Source organism: Nycticebus coucang, chromosome 14, assembly GCF_027406575.1.
Source record: "Nycticebus coucang isolate mNycCou1 chromosome 14, mNycCou1.pri, whole genome shotgun sequence".
In the NCBI taxonomy this organism is placed as follows: Eukaryota; Metazoa; Chordata; class Mammalia; order Primates; family Lorisidae; genus Nycticebus; species Nycticebus coucang.
Window position 1 is genome coordinate 38,306,973 of NC_069793.1, and position 16,176 is coordinate 38,323,148.

General features: G+C 35.9%; 1 protein-coding gene across 4 annotated transcripts in view; it reads right to left on the reverse strand.

Annotated features, from left to right (window-relative positions):
* The window catches only part of ANO3 (anoctamin 3), a 448,518-nt gene that overhangs the window by 121,331 nt on the left and 311,011 nt on the right, over nucleotides 1–16,176 (reverse strand). For all 4 annotated transcript variants that reach the window (XM_053562431.1, XM_053562432.1, XM_053562433.1 and 1 more), the window contains 3 exons: nucleotides 11,420–11,464; nucleotides 6,363–6,494; nucleotides 2,277–2,383 (listed from right to left, as the gene is read on the reverse strand). In XM_053562431.1, coding sequence (XP_053418406.1) covers nucleotides 2,277–2,383; nucleotides 6,363–6,494; nucleotides 11,420–11,464 — 284 coding nt within the window. The remainder of the gene's footprint in view (nucleotides 1–2,276; nucleotides 2,384–6,362; nucleotides 6,495–11,419; nucleotides 11,465–16,176) is intronic.

Here is a 16,176-nt window from a genome sequence, read left to right on the forward strand (position 1 = left end):
GACGGTGACATGCTCTTGCTCATGCTGGTCTAGAACTCCTGAACTCAAGGGATCCTCTCACCTGGGACTCCTAGAGTCCTAGGATTATAAGTGTGAGCCACTTGGCCTTGCAATATTATGAATATTGGTAAACAATTCGAAATAATTACATGTTGTCCACTGGCTTGGTCAGAGACATGGAGGCAAGCACTGCAGATGAATTGAATGATTTATTAAGGGATGGCTGGTGCTCGCTCGGGCACAGCAGCAATCAGCCATCTTTATTCACTTTCTTATATACCCAAACTCATCAGATAAAAATAATCCAAGAATAAAGAAGACAAAAGGTAAAGATTCCTTATCAGCGTTAATACAGCAAAGTATACGCACCTTTCTAAACCAAGAATATCCTGTTTGGAGATAAACAACAGTGGAGATGAACCCGGAAGGGCTGGGTTATCTATTCTGTTTGCCTACTGCCCTAGATGACTGACTGAAAGTTACTGTGTAAATAGAGGTAGGGGATTAAGTGCAAGGGTCCATTCCCCCAGGCAGATGATCTGTCTCCAGCTATGACTTGGCGAGGGCTCTCAGGCACATTCTTTTCTTTCAGGCGTGATTGCAGCCCAAGTACTGGAAATGTTCCTTCCCAGAGTCTCATGCCTCAAGGAGCACAAATGAGACTGATTCACCTTACAAGGGTGCAGGGGACTGTGCGCCTTCAATTACACACCCAAAATTGGGGCATAATTTAATTACTATATTATAATCAATTAAATTAAATTATTAGTAGGTAATTGTGATTTGGTCAAGCTTATTATAGAATATCACATACGTGTTTACAATAATGCTTTCAAGGGCTTAAGAAAATACTCAAATGGTAATTTTTTTAAAAATTAATATAAAATTATAAATGCTGTGTAATTCTAATTTAATACAAAATTAGCACTGAAGAAAAATTTCTAACAGCAAAAATTGCAGCTAGGCATATTTTTAATTTTATTTTTAACTGTTCTGTGTTTACTGTATTCTCTACAAAAGCATATCTTTATAATTGAAAATGTCATGTTTATGTTTAAAAACTATATAAGCACATATTGCTAACATTTAAACATGTTTACAGTTTATAGTCTAGATTTCTCTTCTTTATATCTTTAAAAACTTCTCACTCAATTTATTTATTTATTTTTTGGGAGTAAGATTTTGGTGTCTACAGTAACTATTTTGTATGTTCAATAATAAATGAATTGTTAATGAGAAGAGCAACAGAGTCTGAAGTTTCCTCTATAAAAGTATCCAACTTAAAAGCCGTAGTTCATTTTATGTATTTGACATTCCATTTTAATACAAATCAGTAGAGACGGGTACAAGTTTCCACTGGCTGTCACATTTTTATTTTTAAGGATTTGAGCACATGACTAACATCTACCTACCTGATCACTTCGGCCCTCTTGTATTTGTCACCCTTACAATTAAAAATCTAGCTTATTTGTAACCTATTGCTTTCTGTTCAGCTCTATATAAAATTTACAATTTTCTTTTATATTATCTATGTTGGAGCACACTACTAAACTGAAACAACATAGAAATTTTAAAAAGTTTAAATTAGCTGTTATTCTTCCTTCCAGGGGTAACTTCTAAAAATTTCTTACATGTACTTCTAGATGTTATTTGTTCTTTTTATGTATGTACATCTGGGAAATGGAATTAAATTAAAACTATTGTTTGTGGACCTCTTTTGAAGTCAATAAATAGAGAACTAATAACTAATTTTCAATCTTCATGAGTAAAGGATCTATGCCATGCTCTTTATGTAGCACATAACAAATGCTTGATAACTTTGTGTTAAGAGTAGAATGATTATTCACATAATTTTCAAAGGATGCATTGTATGAATGCACCTAACTTATTAGTCAGTCTCCAATGTTTTACAATGAAGGTTTTTCTAGCTTTATTCCATTACAAACAAAGCCAATTTTTACAGATAATATTTTTGAGTATGTATTTTCAAAAGTCTGCCTATCCTTTGGGATAAAATTCAAGAAATTAAATTTCCCTTCCAAAGTGTTTGCATATTTCAAACTTAGATACATGTGGCCAAATGCCCTTAAAAAGACTTTTTTTGGTTTGTTTTATGGAAGGGCTACAAAATAGAATGTTTATAGAGTTTGTGCTTGATGTGTTCTACATTCTTATTGAATGAATGAAGTAAACCTTCAGTTTAAAAAATAATAATTCTTGGTATTAATAGGATCAGCAAATCCTAACTTCTATATGTTTTTAATTAATGTTCTTACCCACTTTTGATATTCCATTTTCATATTTGGTGCGCTCCAGCATGTGATACACTATCCTGCTTCGAGTAGCGTTGCTGAAGAAGGTGTCCTTATTGTTTATTATAAAGCTGTCAAGACAAAGGGATCCATTTTAATAGAACAGCAATAGTTACAAGATCCACTAAAGCTAATGCCTATGAAGTATAATGAATCGGAAGAGAAATCATATTCTGCTTTAAGAAAATCAATTAAGAAAATACTCATAAATGACACAGGGCATTCTGAAACACTCATTATAGTATCTTCTTTCAGTTTATAAGGAAGTCTAGGAGTCTTCCTATTTATTGTTTAGCCTGGAATAGCAGAGTGGATTGCTCACTGCCTCACATAAATTATGGACTACCTTAAGCAACGAATGTCCCAATAGAACACAGTAAAAACTGATATCATCCTCAGACCACAACTTCCAGAAGCTTACCTTGTTTTCAAAACTTTAACCATGAACAACAGTCCTTCCTCCCTTCCCTTTGATGTCCCCTACTGTCCCCATGTGGGACGAGTAGGAAGAAAGGACCATGTGAGGGTCAATGATGGAAAGAAAAATTAGGAAGACAAAAGGGAATACAATATGTATGTTGTATTATACTGATTCACTGTATAATACAACATACATATTACACATGTTACATATTTTTACTTTATTTTATTTATTTATTTATTTATTTTTTTAATTTCACATTGCTACGAGATACACATGTTTAGGTTACATTATTTTCATTTCTTTTTTTTTTTTTTTTTGGAGTCACAGCTCACAGCAACCTCTAGCTCTTGGGCTTAGGCGATTCTCTTGCCTCAGCCTCCCGAGTAGCTGGGACTTCAGGCACCAGCCACAATGCCTGGCTATTTTTTGTTGCAGTTTGGCTGGGGCTGGGTTCGAACCTGCCACCCTCGGTATATGGGGCCAGTGCCCTACTCACCGAGCCACAGGCGCTGCCCTACATTATTTTCATTTCTAAGGTAAAGTTCACTCATAGTTAAGCCCCTCACCCAGGAGGTCTGCTGAACACCCTCACATTCTGCACATTATGTGGGATTGGTTAATCATCCTCCCTCCTCCTCCCTCCTTTCCCCACCCCCTTACTAGACTATACTTGTATTTTTCTTTCATGTTAGCGTATAATTATTTACATATTAGTATTCAGTACATTAGATACTCCCCCCCCCATTCTTGTGATACTTTACTAAGAAGAATGTGTTTCAACTCCCTCCAGGTAAACATGAAAGATGTAAAAGTCTCCATCATTTATGGCTGAATAGTTCATGGTATACATACACCACAGTTTGCTAAAATTCCTTAAAACAATGTCCTAGGCCTTACTCAACTTCTGACACTTCCATTCCCAGGTGCTCTCTATCTGTGAATGGTAAGCCAGCATTTGTCAGGTACTTAGTTCTGAAGTCCTTCCATGATCTTGGCTTCCTCTTACCCTCCATATTCAAACAGTTGCCAAACTAATTCACTTTTCGAACTGGACCATCTGTCCTCAGCTTTGGCACTCTCTAATATTGAGTCTCACTGTCTCTTGCACAGATGGTGAGAAGAGTGTCCTAACTTGACATCTTCCAATTTCTCACCAGACTTCTAGAGCACAGCTCCAACCCTGGAGCACTCCTCTGCTTGTAGTACAGCAGCAGATCTCCATCATGAGCACAATTAAGTTTCTTATTTCCCTGCAAAGCTCTTGACACATTCACTCCAACTAACTCTTTGGGGTTATGTCTAATAGCTCTGGCTTCTTATAGCTGATTATTTGCCAAGTTATATAATTTATCATGAGCTTGAAATCCTGTGCTTCTTTTCCTCTGGCTTTTTCTCTGTTTCTGATACCAGTTTCTCCTGCTCTCCCCATAGCCCTCCATATTTTTACCTACTGAGAAAGGCTGTCTCCCTCAAGAGGCTTCTCTCATTCTCTACTTGGATGTGCCTCTTCTCTCATACAATGTGCATTTTATTTATGTCTTTCCTAACACATAAATTTTACTCTGCCTCCTAATCCTATACCTGTCCACTTTACTGGACTCTGAGTTCCTCCAGGTTTCTGGTAATATGCTTTTTATATCTGTGTGCAGATGTGTCAAATCCAGGGTCCTGTTCATTGATGGAAGGAGAAGGAATGTGCCTCTGCTTTTTTCACCATCAAATTGATTCAGCATTCCCTGAACAGATATTTCTTAAGCATATACATTTCTTTTCTTTTCTTTTTCATGCCATTACCTTATGGTAGGATGAAACAGACAACACATACATAGATAAATCACTAACTGTTGGATAACTGCTGTGAGGATGCAGGGAACAGCATGATGACACAGAGAATGACTTGGATCAAGGGCTCTGGGTCATGTTTTCAGAGCAGGTCTCTGAGGTAGGAGATGGTTGAGGGGAAGCAGAATGATAAGAAGAACAGGCCACATGAAGAGGTGTGAGCAGAGCACGTTAGGCAAAGAACAGCAAGAACGAAGACTTGACGTGGGAGCTGGGCTCGACCTTTTGAGGGTGAGAACCAAGGCTTATTCGGCTAGAATGAGGAAATGGTGGGGAAGATGCGGCGGATGAAGCTCTGGGCAGGAACTATGGTATTCATGCTCACTTAGTAGGAGAGAATAAATATGAATTTTTTTAAAGCACAAATGAGACGCTATTTGGCAATTTTAACCAAGGCAGTTGTGTGTTCTGATTGATAGTTTCCAAGGATCATAGTGATTTGGGGGATTTAAATGCAGAATGTGTTTTATTTGATGTATCACAGATCCTTAAAGGTCCTGAAAATGTTAAGCAGAAAGCTGTAGAAGCTCCCCTGAGAGGGGATCCCCTCTCCACCTGGAGGTCATTTGGATCTTCACCCTGCCCCCACTCTCATTCTTATAACTGGAATTAGAAAAGATGCTTCTAATCCACCTTCAATAACAAGTAATAGAATAAATTGAGTATTTGGAAAGGGAGGTTTCCCACTGATTGCACACGACGTGACATGTGTAATGCTCTGGAATACTGTTCCATCCATGTTTTCAAATTCCCACATTTGAAATACGTGTCAATCCTGAAGGGGGCACAGCAAAGGAGGCCCCACAGTCAAGGTCCTTTAGCAAACAGTACATTATTTTTCTCTATATATGTTCACTGCATTTAACTACAAATTTACATTTGTATCTGCCTCCTTAGATGAAGGCAGAAACTTTGTCATAATCCGCTTTGCATTTTCAACCTGTGTCAAGCATAAACTCAAGAAATAACAGTTGAATGAAGACATAAATGAACATATATGTAGGTATGTAGGCAGAGAGAAAGTCAGACAGCACGTTCCTAAAAATTCTCATTCACCTTAGCTTAAAAATGGATGCTGTGGGATCTAGAAGGGCGTGTCAAACTATAAACTGCTTGTGATTGTGGTTGTGGATGACTTTGTTCTTTGTTTCTTGTGTTTTTCACTTTCCTATACTGCATATATTAACTTTAAAAAAAAAATAAAGGTTGGGCGGCGCCTGTGGCTCAAGGAGTAGGGCGCCGGTCCCATATGCAGGAGGTGGCGGGTTCAAACCCAGCCCCGGCCAAAAACCAAAAAAAATAAATAAATAAATAAAGGTTATTGTAAAAAAATAAAAAACGAATGCTTTAATGAATAAATGTATTCAATATAACTGGGTTTTACTACTTTATTGATTACAATAATGTTTTCAAAATATGCTAATTAATAGCAATTCTATTATTATCACTGTTTTAATAATAATTCTGTTATTATTATTGTTATTTTAACTGAGTGACTTACTACCACAGTAATATTTTGAAAGTGTTGGAATTAGATTATTGGCACAAAGGTTTATAATTAATTATTCATCACTTGAAAGTTTCTAAATCATAAAGTTTTTAAACAATTAATAACGTTCACTTGGTGTTATTCATGTCTGTTTATTTTAGCAAAATGATATGTGTGTATTCTCTGACTCTTGGTGAACGATGGAAATAGTTTCAGGTATTTTTGTTCTACAAATAAAATCCTGAAATTGAAAAATACAAAGGCAGGTGGTTGGAGAACAGAAATGAGAACTCACTGGTGGATCCGGGCACGGCTGAAGGGACCAGTATAGCAGTCCGACTCCCCTAGGTCAGGAAAAGCTGACTTGTCGAGAACCATTGGGTTTTGAGCGATCCAGGTTTTAATTCTTCTAAAGTAACTTTGCACCCTGGAACAAAGCCACATTTAAAACTACATTAAGTTGTATTCTAGAGCCATACCTACTTTTCACTACAGTTCTCAGTACCAAGGAAAGAGTTCCCCAAAGTCATGCATGTACTCCCCCCACGCACACACCCACCCCCCTCCCACACACAGGCATGCACTCCTTATGTTCCCACAGAAAAGAAAGGGAACCCTGCCTTTGTTTAAACTCTTTCAGGGCAACTATGTTATCCTCGTGAGGAAAAAGCAACAAAAACAACAAAAACAACAAAAAACTTTGCAGTAATTATTTAAGAATTACCATACCTAAAGATGGTGGTCGGAAAGACTATTTTTCAAAAGCAGCATGATATATTTATTAAAACTTTGAGCATGTGTATCTATACCTAGAGATGTGCAGACATAGATTATTCTGATTCTTTAAAGGAAAAAAAGCAATATGGCTCTATAAAAATGGAGGCTAAAGAGAAATAAATGGCTATGACACTCATTTGGTGGGACTGGAATTCTCAGGTGTGACACAAACAGCAAGGGCTTCGAATTAAGCAGAAGTGGGGTCAACTACCACCTTACATTTCACTGGCTATGAGAACTTACACAACTCATTGTGATAAAATAAAAATAATATGGACCTTGCTGGAGAATTGCCATTAGGCCTTTTACTTTAAACTAGATAGATGGATCATTAACAAAAAGGAAGGTTGAGGCAAAGAGCCTATGTCATACCTTTTAAAACTCTTAATGGGCCTATGAATTACCTGTATGTCTTATTAAAATACAGATGCTGATTAAATGGTCCAGGCTGGGACCTAGGAGTCTGTATTCCTCAGTACTTCCTAGGGGAGCCCTGTACTACTATCCACTAGCGGTACTCAGCAGATTTTGAGTTTTGTCACAGACATCAGACATAATACTATAAGGACAGTATTTCGAGAAATCTGGCACCAGGATACTTTGCTGCTAGCTTTATATTATATGGTATTGTGGTATATATCCTGACTGAAGTTATAATTTATTTTATAAAGAAAAAAAAGGAAAGAAGAGATTGACTCCAGAGATTTCTTCTGAATATGTAAATTCTAAATTACTACAACAATAACTCTATTTACTAAAAAAATAGTAATATTTATACAGTATGAGTTTCTATCCTGTGCGATCATTGGCGTCCTCTATAATAGTAAGTCAAAGTTGCAGGATAGAATATTTTCCTAGGTATTACAATCCATGTCAATATTTCTTTGGTCATCTCTGCTTAAACTTCAGAAAATAGTACAGGAATGGATAAGCAGCTAACATTGTACCTTTCTTTTTTTTTTCTTAGAGACAGGATCTCGCTTTGTCACCCAGGCTCCAGTGCAGTAGCATAGCTCACTACAGCCTAGAACTCCTGGACTCAAGCAGTTCTCCTGCCTCAGCTTCCCAAGCAGCTGGAATTACAGATACACGCTACTAGGCCCGGCTATAATATTGTACCTTAGAAATCATTTTAGCCTAAAATGGTAAAATCATCATGTGTCATTTGAACTATGAATCTAATCCTAATGTAAGTTTAGCTTGCAAAAGTCCAGCTTTGTGTTTTGCTTGCTTTGTTTTCCCAAGTAAGGTTATCATCACTCAGATGTCAAGTTATTTTTGTTTTTGTAGGGACCAAAATATTTTTTCCCTAGGCTAAATTAATAAATAGTATTTGAAGATTCATGTTTCTTTTTCTTATTATCGAAACAGACATGAACGTCATAAAATATCACCCCATCCCAGAGGCCAGGGTGCTGACATGTAGAAAGATTTGAATTTTACACAGCAATTACTCTAGCTTTTAAAATTTGGCAGTTTTGACAAAAAAAAGCAATGGGTAGGGGTTGGAAGATAAATGTTCTAGTGCTGAGTTCGACAGTTATTGAAATTGAGCAAAACATTTCCAATCTTTGAGCTTCAGGGTCCTCATTTCTAGAGAGGAAGTTAAGGAGGCATTCCGACCACATTCAGAAAACCCTGAGGGGCTGTAGCACCCAGGGTCCTACTAGATTCGATAATATGAGGTCTAAACAAACTGGGAGTAATGTGAATTTTTAAATAGGTTTTGAAGAAATGGAATGAAAGGACTTTTACACCCTGGTTTATGTTATTAACTGAAAATGAGCATTAAGAATTTAGGCTTTTCGCAACATATCCTGTGAAGGAGTAAATGTCTGAGGGCGAAACGTGTTCAGGCCTGGATCTGAGCACTGAAATGCAAGGCTCTAAATTTATTAGTTTCTTGGAGCCTTACTTAGTTTCTCATCTCTTCACGACAAATAACAAAATATTGAGAATTAAATGGATAATGTCGGATCCTACAGCACACAGAGTATGGTACACGTGCAGTAAATGTTTATGATAATAAGGACAAAAAGAGTCTTCCTGCTACTATTTCTATAATTATCAACTCCGTGCCACCTATATAATCTAACACATTGTTTACACTCTGTCAAACCTTTATGTACTGGACGTCTTACAAACTCGAGATTTTGTGGCATAATATGAAGATGATTTCTAGTAGACCTTTAAATTCCTTTGCTAACACCAGCTGGAAGCTAAGATAATTCTATGGAAATTGAAAATAAATCTGGATTAAAAGGGCGAAAGACCCCGATTAAAGCCCAAACTCTGCCAAAGCAGCTGTGAAAGCTGGGGTGGGGGTTGTCGGTGGGGATGGGAAGGGAGTGGTTCATTTTTTCTGATCTACAAAACCAGTTACTCAGCCTTTCTTACAGAGTCATTTTGAAAATACTTTGATAATTGAATGTGAAAATGCTTTTAAATGAAAGATAAATCGCAGCTATAATAAAACTGTAGCCATTTCCTCTCAACGTGCCTAGAGAAATGATCTTTAAAAGCAGGATAATTGTCTGTGCATTATTTATTCTGCAGTGTTTGCTGGTCAAAATTACACATTTCCCCCATTTCATGAAAGGAAAAGAACAAGTAAAATTAGACAGGTGTATTTGATTTCAATTTCCCACTTCCCCAAATAGCTACAGATTGAGTTTCATAATCTCTACAATTCCTTTTTTTCCCCTTTGGTATGTCATATAAACTTCTTTCTTGTAATTCCCTACTCTTCCCCGCATACATCCACAATCAAGGGGAAAAAAGGAGCTATTTATAAAAAGTAAAATGTAAGGCTGAGACGATAGTAAAGTTTAAGTGCATTAATAATCCATTTGGAATAACTGCTAACTGAATTTTCAATTCATGCACTGAACATGAGTAATAAAGAACATAAAAGATAATAAAACATATTATGATACATGAAACAGTGTTCATTTTCTACTTTACTTTTAGGTTTTACCAAATAGAAGAACAATAGTTCCTCTTGTTTGAAATGTTGCCTCTTTAGGACTCAGTATACACGTATTTGTTACACATTCTAAACTAAATTCTTAGTTTACTCTGAAACTAAGTTATGATAGTTTTATAAAAGTAGACATTTGTTGTGGTCTTAATATGTAAGAGGTTATAATTCTTCAAGTCTCGAAAAAAAAAATGATTAATGAAAATCCACTAATGACACAGTAGCAAAATCTCCCTGCTCCTATAGCAGCACATTGACGTGAACACAAGAGACTTTATCAATTGTCCAACACAAAGCAGGCCTGTGCAGAGCAAAGCAAACATGCCTTGCAGTTGTAAATTTATACATTATAATATTCCAATGACTGTTATTTTATTATGCAAAAATAATTTTGAAAATTGACTACATAGAACAGGACCAAATAACCACATGGGAAATGATGTGGGCTTATTCTAAAGGATAACTGACAGAAAACTATGGCTTGGCTGAGAAGCATCATTAACCAATTTTTGAAAAGCCATTATTTTAACACTAATTCCCCTAGTTGTCATTCTAATTTCAAGATTTTTTCCCTCCATAATTTACTTTTCTTGTCACCCAATACTACCATGCCTAAATTTAGTATTTTAGAAGGACCAACCTACTGCTGTTGTTTTATACAGTTCAACATTCCATTCCATTTTCTTCGGTAAAGAAACTATATTTACTGAACGCTTTCCTAAATCGGTCTGCTTATTCATACTATGTGGTTTTTCTAGCTTTGGCGTTGATTCTGACTTGTAACATCCTGCGTAGTTATCCAACTATGTGCTATTATGTTCCCATGTTTTATGTTTGTTAATTGATCTCTTGCAATGAGCAGGAGAACAGCAAAGTGTAAGAAGCCTTCTGCCTGGACGTTCATTACAAGGGAAGGTCACTTCCTCCAGTTAAACAGTGCCAAAGAGAACAGAGGTGCAAGAATATCTTCTGTCTCAAGGTGGTAATTTAATTTCCATAGCTACTATAACCACAATAGGAAGGTCCTTATCTTTTGAGATGAGGCTCTTGAAAAGAAGTTCAGTTTCAATACTAAAATAAGAGCATTTTCCTGCCTCCATAGTAGAATAAGAGTTGATCTGCAATTTAAAAGATGCTGTATGGCCTTGGTAAACCACTTCATGACTCTGCACGCTGCCTTGACCACTTCTGTCAAGTAAGAGAGAATCGAATTGAACGGGACAGAAGGTCTTTGCTGGGTTTAGTATTCTATTCCCCCATGGATTCATCATTTACCCACTGATCCCGGTTTTACAAACATTTTGAAAATTAAAATCTCTTCAGATGCTAAGCTGCAATTAAAGTTCTCCTTCCATAATTTTATATCATGGGAGGATTCTAAAAACAGCGATGGTAAATAGTGATAAAGAGATGATCTGATTTTAAACCGTGTTTAGTCAGGTCTACATCATTTTGGAAATCTCTGTAACTAATCAATTAAGAGTTTTTCTTTCTAAAATTTACAACTGCAGAAATGGATAATGGAATGTTTTCTTCTTTATTTTTATTCCCAAATGACAAATTGATCATAAAGAAATTATGCATCACCCACCAACCTGCCCATTGATTTGCTCCTCCGGTCAGTGTAATAAGATTTTTTCCTGAAAAATAAGTAGAAATCAACTGAGGAAAGTCAGAGAAAAATAAAGTGAAACCAGTAAGTGACACTATTCAGTCATGTTGATCATTGCCATATCTGAAGGTCCACATGCTTAAGAAATTTAAGATGTTAAAATAAACCAATATACTACAAAGTACATTGTTGAAAAGGAAAGAAACTTCTCCCTCCCTTTCAGAGCATTTACTTAAGAAACTTGTAATTGCAGGCAGTCCCCAGGTTACAAAGAAAATAGGTTCTGCAGGCTTGTTCTTAAGTTGAATTTGTATGTAAGTCAGAACATGTGGATTTACCTATTACCTGTAAGAGCCGCCTCCCTTTTGTTCATAAGTTTGAGTGGCATGTCAGTCAAATGTCAAGGACTGTCTGTATAAGGACTTTCTCCTCTCTTTGAAATGTATATGAATGTTTTAGAAAATAAGATGGGCCTTTGTCAGGACTTTGGAATCATCCTTTGAAATGTAAACATAAAAGAAGATAGCTGCCTATTTCCCAGTTTTTGTGACTCCAAGTTGCAAAACTACCTCCTGTCATAAAGACGTGAGAAGTTTTATTTCTCTTTTGTATAAAGCCAATTAACACCCAATTCCCAGGAGAATCTAGAAAGATGTATGATCAATGGTCTTAAGTCCTCTTACTTAAGAACTAGTTACTGTTTATCTTGAAAACACATATGCAAATGCAAACACTGTAGGTGCCCGCCTACAGGAAAAAGTGGGATTTCCTTCCATGTTTACAACCTCTTAGCGCCTGAACTGTGATTGTACCACCTTCTGGTTTAAGGTTTATTCAATCATAAAACGATTTTCTTAGTCGTCAGTCTTTGTGGAGAGATCATATGGGCTCGGAGGAGATTTTGTTCTAAATTATATTTTCCCAACAAGGGGTAGTGTGCCGCCTTTACAGCAGGAAGTCGAAACCACCTACAATTCTCCTTAGTTCTGCATTAATGCGCAGGATGAAATACTTTTCTATATTCTATGTATAATCCTCCACACTATAACACAGTACATCATTTATGTTCATTACTTCCTTTCTTTCCTATAATTTTTCATTGGAAAGATGACAAATTGCTCTTTTATACTTGTCATCAAGGCTGCATTCATATACTTACCTACCTAATATAACAATCACTCAAAATTCTAAGCAAATAATTATCTTAACCCCTCTCCCGCCAGTGCTCCCTACAGTCAAAACCCAAATGTGGAATTGCCTGCAGTGCCAAGTAAGGAGGTCCATCAAATTGGAGACCCTGGGCCTCTTGCTTCTATTTTATATATTGTGCGCCCTTTTGGTTTTTATTTTAGATTATGTTTCCTGGAGTGTCCTTTGCAGAAAAAGTGTTCTAGGTTTAATCCCAATTGCAACAAAAGTTTGTTATTAATTTTTAAAAATATAGCCCCAAATTTGCTGTTTGAAAAAATCTGTGGAAGGATAAACTTGAGGAAAAATGTGAAGTTACCCCTATTACGTAGATAGTCTCAAGATAAACAATAGCTAGCCCTTAAGTAAAAAGACTTAAGAGGAACAAATGAATTGTATCATAGAATATAGTGGACCCCTTTAATGTGAGAGAGAGGCAATAAGGAACAGAAATCTCCTTTGAATAAAAAAAAATGCTAAATGTTGTATGTGACATTTCTGGAACATGGAAGACACAGCCTAAGTCCTTTCTGATGTGACAAAAACTAGGAAATGTGGTCTGTTGTAACACTCTGGAATTTTCTTGGTTAGTTTTGAAACAATCACATCCAATGTGTAGGCTATATTTACATTGGAAGAAAGGCGAGAAAGAAGTGGCCAGAAATGTAAGCACATTAAAATTTTACACATATTCATGCAGAAAATTTAGATAAAATGCTCAAAACTCATTGACGTGCAATAAGGGAGAAGAAAAATTTCAGCTTTTCTCTGTGGAACGTAATAGACAGGTCTCAAGGATAAATAGACATATGGGATCTATCAGCATGGGTAAAATTTTTAAGGATTAAAAAAATCTTGTTCTAAAAGGAGACATGCGTTTTTCCTATTTAAGTTATTATCCCTGCATAATTTAAATTTCAGAGCAGTATATATGTTCTTCATTGACATAGCAGTTGACAGCTGGAGCCTGGAGGGCCCCCATGAAAACCCTTTGCTACTTAGTTTAGGCTTGTTAGCATTCTCTCATTATGACTTGGCTGCTATCCCAAATTTTGGGTGTAACTTATAAATTAATAAAAAGTCAGTTACTAAGGAGTTGGTTAATGCTACATCTATTATTTAACTGATCTGGAAAGATGTTCCAAAAGAACTCAAGTGTTTTAGCATTTTTGAACTAATTCAGCATCAGAGGGAATTAGAGAAAGACTGTGCATTGTATAACTGCCTCTTGAAATTTACAAAAATTATAAGGAATATTTAAATATTAAAATTTCTGATATAATATTTACTATTTACACCAGAAACATCTGAAGTGCTTATTAAAAATGTACATTATTATTTTCTTCCTGACCTAATAATGCCAAAATCTCTGGAAGTAGGCTCCAGAAACTTTCATTTGTACAGTTTCCCAGTTTATTTTAATGCCCGGTGAGAACTACTTCTCTGTAACTCCTGCAGTGAAAATATTTATTGATGAACTCAGAATTTCAGAAACATATTTAGTCATAAGACATTCTCTTCATGTCTGGAATTTAGCATTTGAAAAACTTCAGAAAATGCTGCATATTTTCTAATATTATTATTATTACATATAAGAATGTCCATGTTAATGTATAAAAGTTCAGAAATTAAAACATTTTTTGAAAACATAAAGAAGAAATTATAGTCAATATATCAATAAAAAAAGATAGTCCTGTCCATGTTCCATGTTTCTCTTTTTTTCTTCCCTTGGATATATCAGAACTCTTTGCTCAAGTGCATTTAAAAAAAGGATATAATTTAGAAAACTAAAATTGTCTGACTCAAGAGAGCATCTTTTTCAGTCTTCCTGGGATGGAAAGACACTATGGGACACAGCCTGGAATCCTAAATTCTACTTCACACAAAGGGAGATCACGCACAATCTGGGAAGGAAGTTGTCTTCAATGCACTCTTGAAGAAAAGTAACAATGTAATTAAAAATGATACAGATTATTTAATCAAAATCATGAGAATGCTAATTATTCTATTACTAGGAGTTCCTTGAAATTTATTTGAAAATGCAGGTTAAGGGCAATGACAGAAAGGAGTGCTTTAATAGACTATTTTTAAAACTCAGTAAAATCCAACTGAGATAGTGGAAAGAGCCATGTGTCTATGATCTCATAGACTGTGTGCCATTGTCTTGGATTTCGCTCATAGATTACAGCAGAATTAGAGTGATAATGAAAGGAAAACTATCTTTAAAATGACAAAAGTCAAATATTAAGGGTAAAGCAAATGCACATTATCGACTATAATGGACTAAATGGCTGTACTCCTTCCCTCTCAAATTCCTTTGTTGAAATCCTAATACTTAATGATATTTGGAGGTGGGACCTTTGGGAAGTATTTAGATCATGAAGATGGAATCCTCATAAATGGGATTAGTGCCATTATAAACAAGGCCAGAAAGCTCGCTAGCCCTCTTTCCACCATGTGAGTACACAATGCAAAAGAGGGTCCTCCCCAAAAGCTGACCAGGCTGACACTCTCCTCTCAAGACTTTCAGTCTCCAGAACTGTGGAGAAATGTTTGTTGCTTAAAACACCCACACGATGGTGATTTTTTATGGGAGCCAACGTCAGACTACTAAGGTTGTATTCATAATTCATTCTCCCATTCTTCTTATTATTATTATCATTGGGATGCAATTATACTTTTATCCAGGATACTGAATGATGATTTTCTACAACATGAATATGTACAGACTAAACAAAAATAAATCAGAGAAAAGAGCAAGAGTTCTCCCATTATCAGCACATCATTATACATATATTATGATCATCTGTGAGAAGTACTGGTCAACTATTTCAAAGACTTTTTGGAAGATTATATAGCATGATGATAAAAATGTCCAGAACTCAAGAAATGTAGTTTACTACAAAAGCAAACTTACCTAGTCTGACTCGAAAGATTACTTCAGAATAATGACTTGGATTGCAAGCCGTGCTCCATAGACTTTAAACTACCTAATCATAACACAAGCAATATCCCAGCGGCCCTAATGTGTTTCTTTCAGAAACCAAGCTTTCTAAAAATGTACAAATCTCAGGTTGTTTGTTTGTTTTGTTTTTAGGAATCTGTACGAATCTATCATTTGCATAAGCTACTGAAGAATTAAAAAGATATTTCCTTTATTAATCTTTTGTTTTTTTCTCTTATTATTTTTTGCCAAGATCTTTGTGGTATTATTTACATGTCTCCCAAACATCATCTCTTTCGAGAACTCTTAAACCTGTAGCGGAAATGTGAACTTCAGATATTTATTTCTAATGCTTCCAACAAGATTCCTCAGTAGTTGTCATACTCTATCAATTTCTGATACATGGGACATGTCAATGGTGGCACATTTCAAGCCTAAGATGTTTCAAATGATGGATATGGGATCAGTGTCTCTAAGGTATTTTACCTTGAGTAACGTAGAGGTTTGTCTTAGAACTTGAAGCTATCAGAATGCTTACTAGAGATGGTCTCTTCCCTGCCACCATGTCTAAAAGGGTGTCCGTATTTTTTAATTTGCACTTTCAGCAT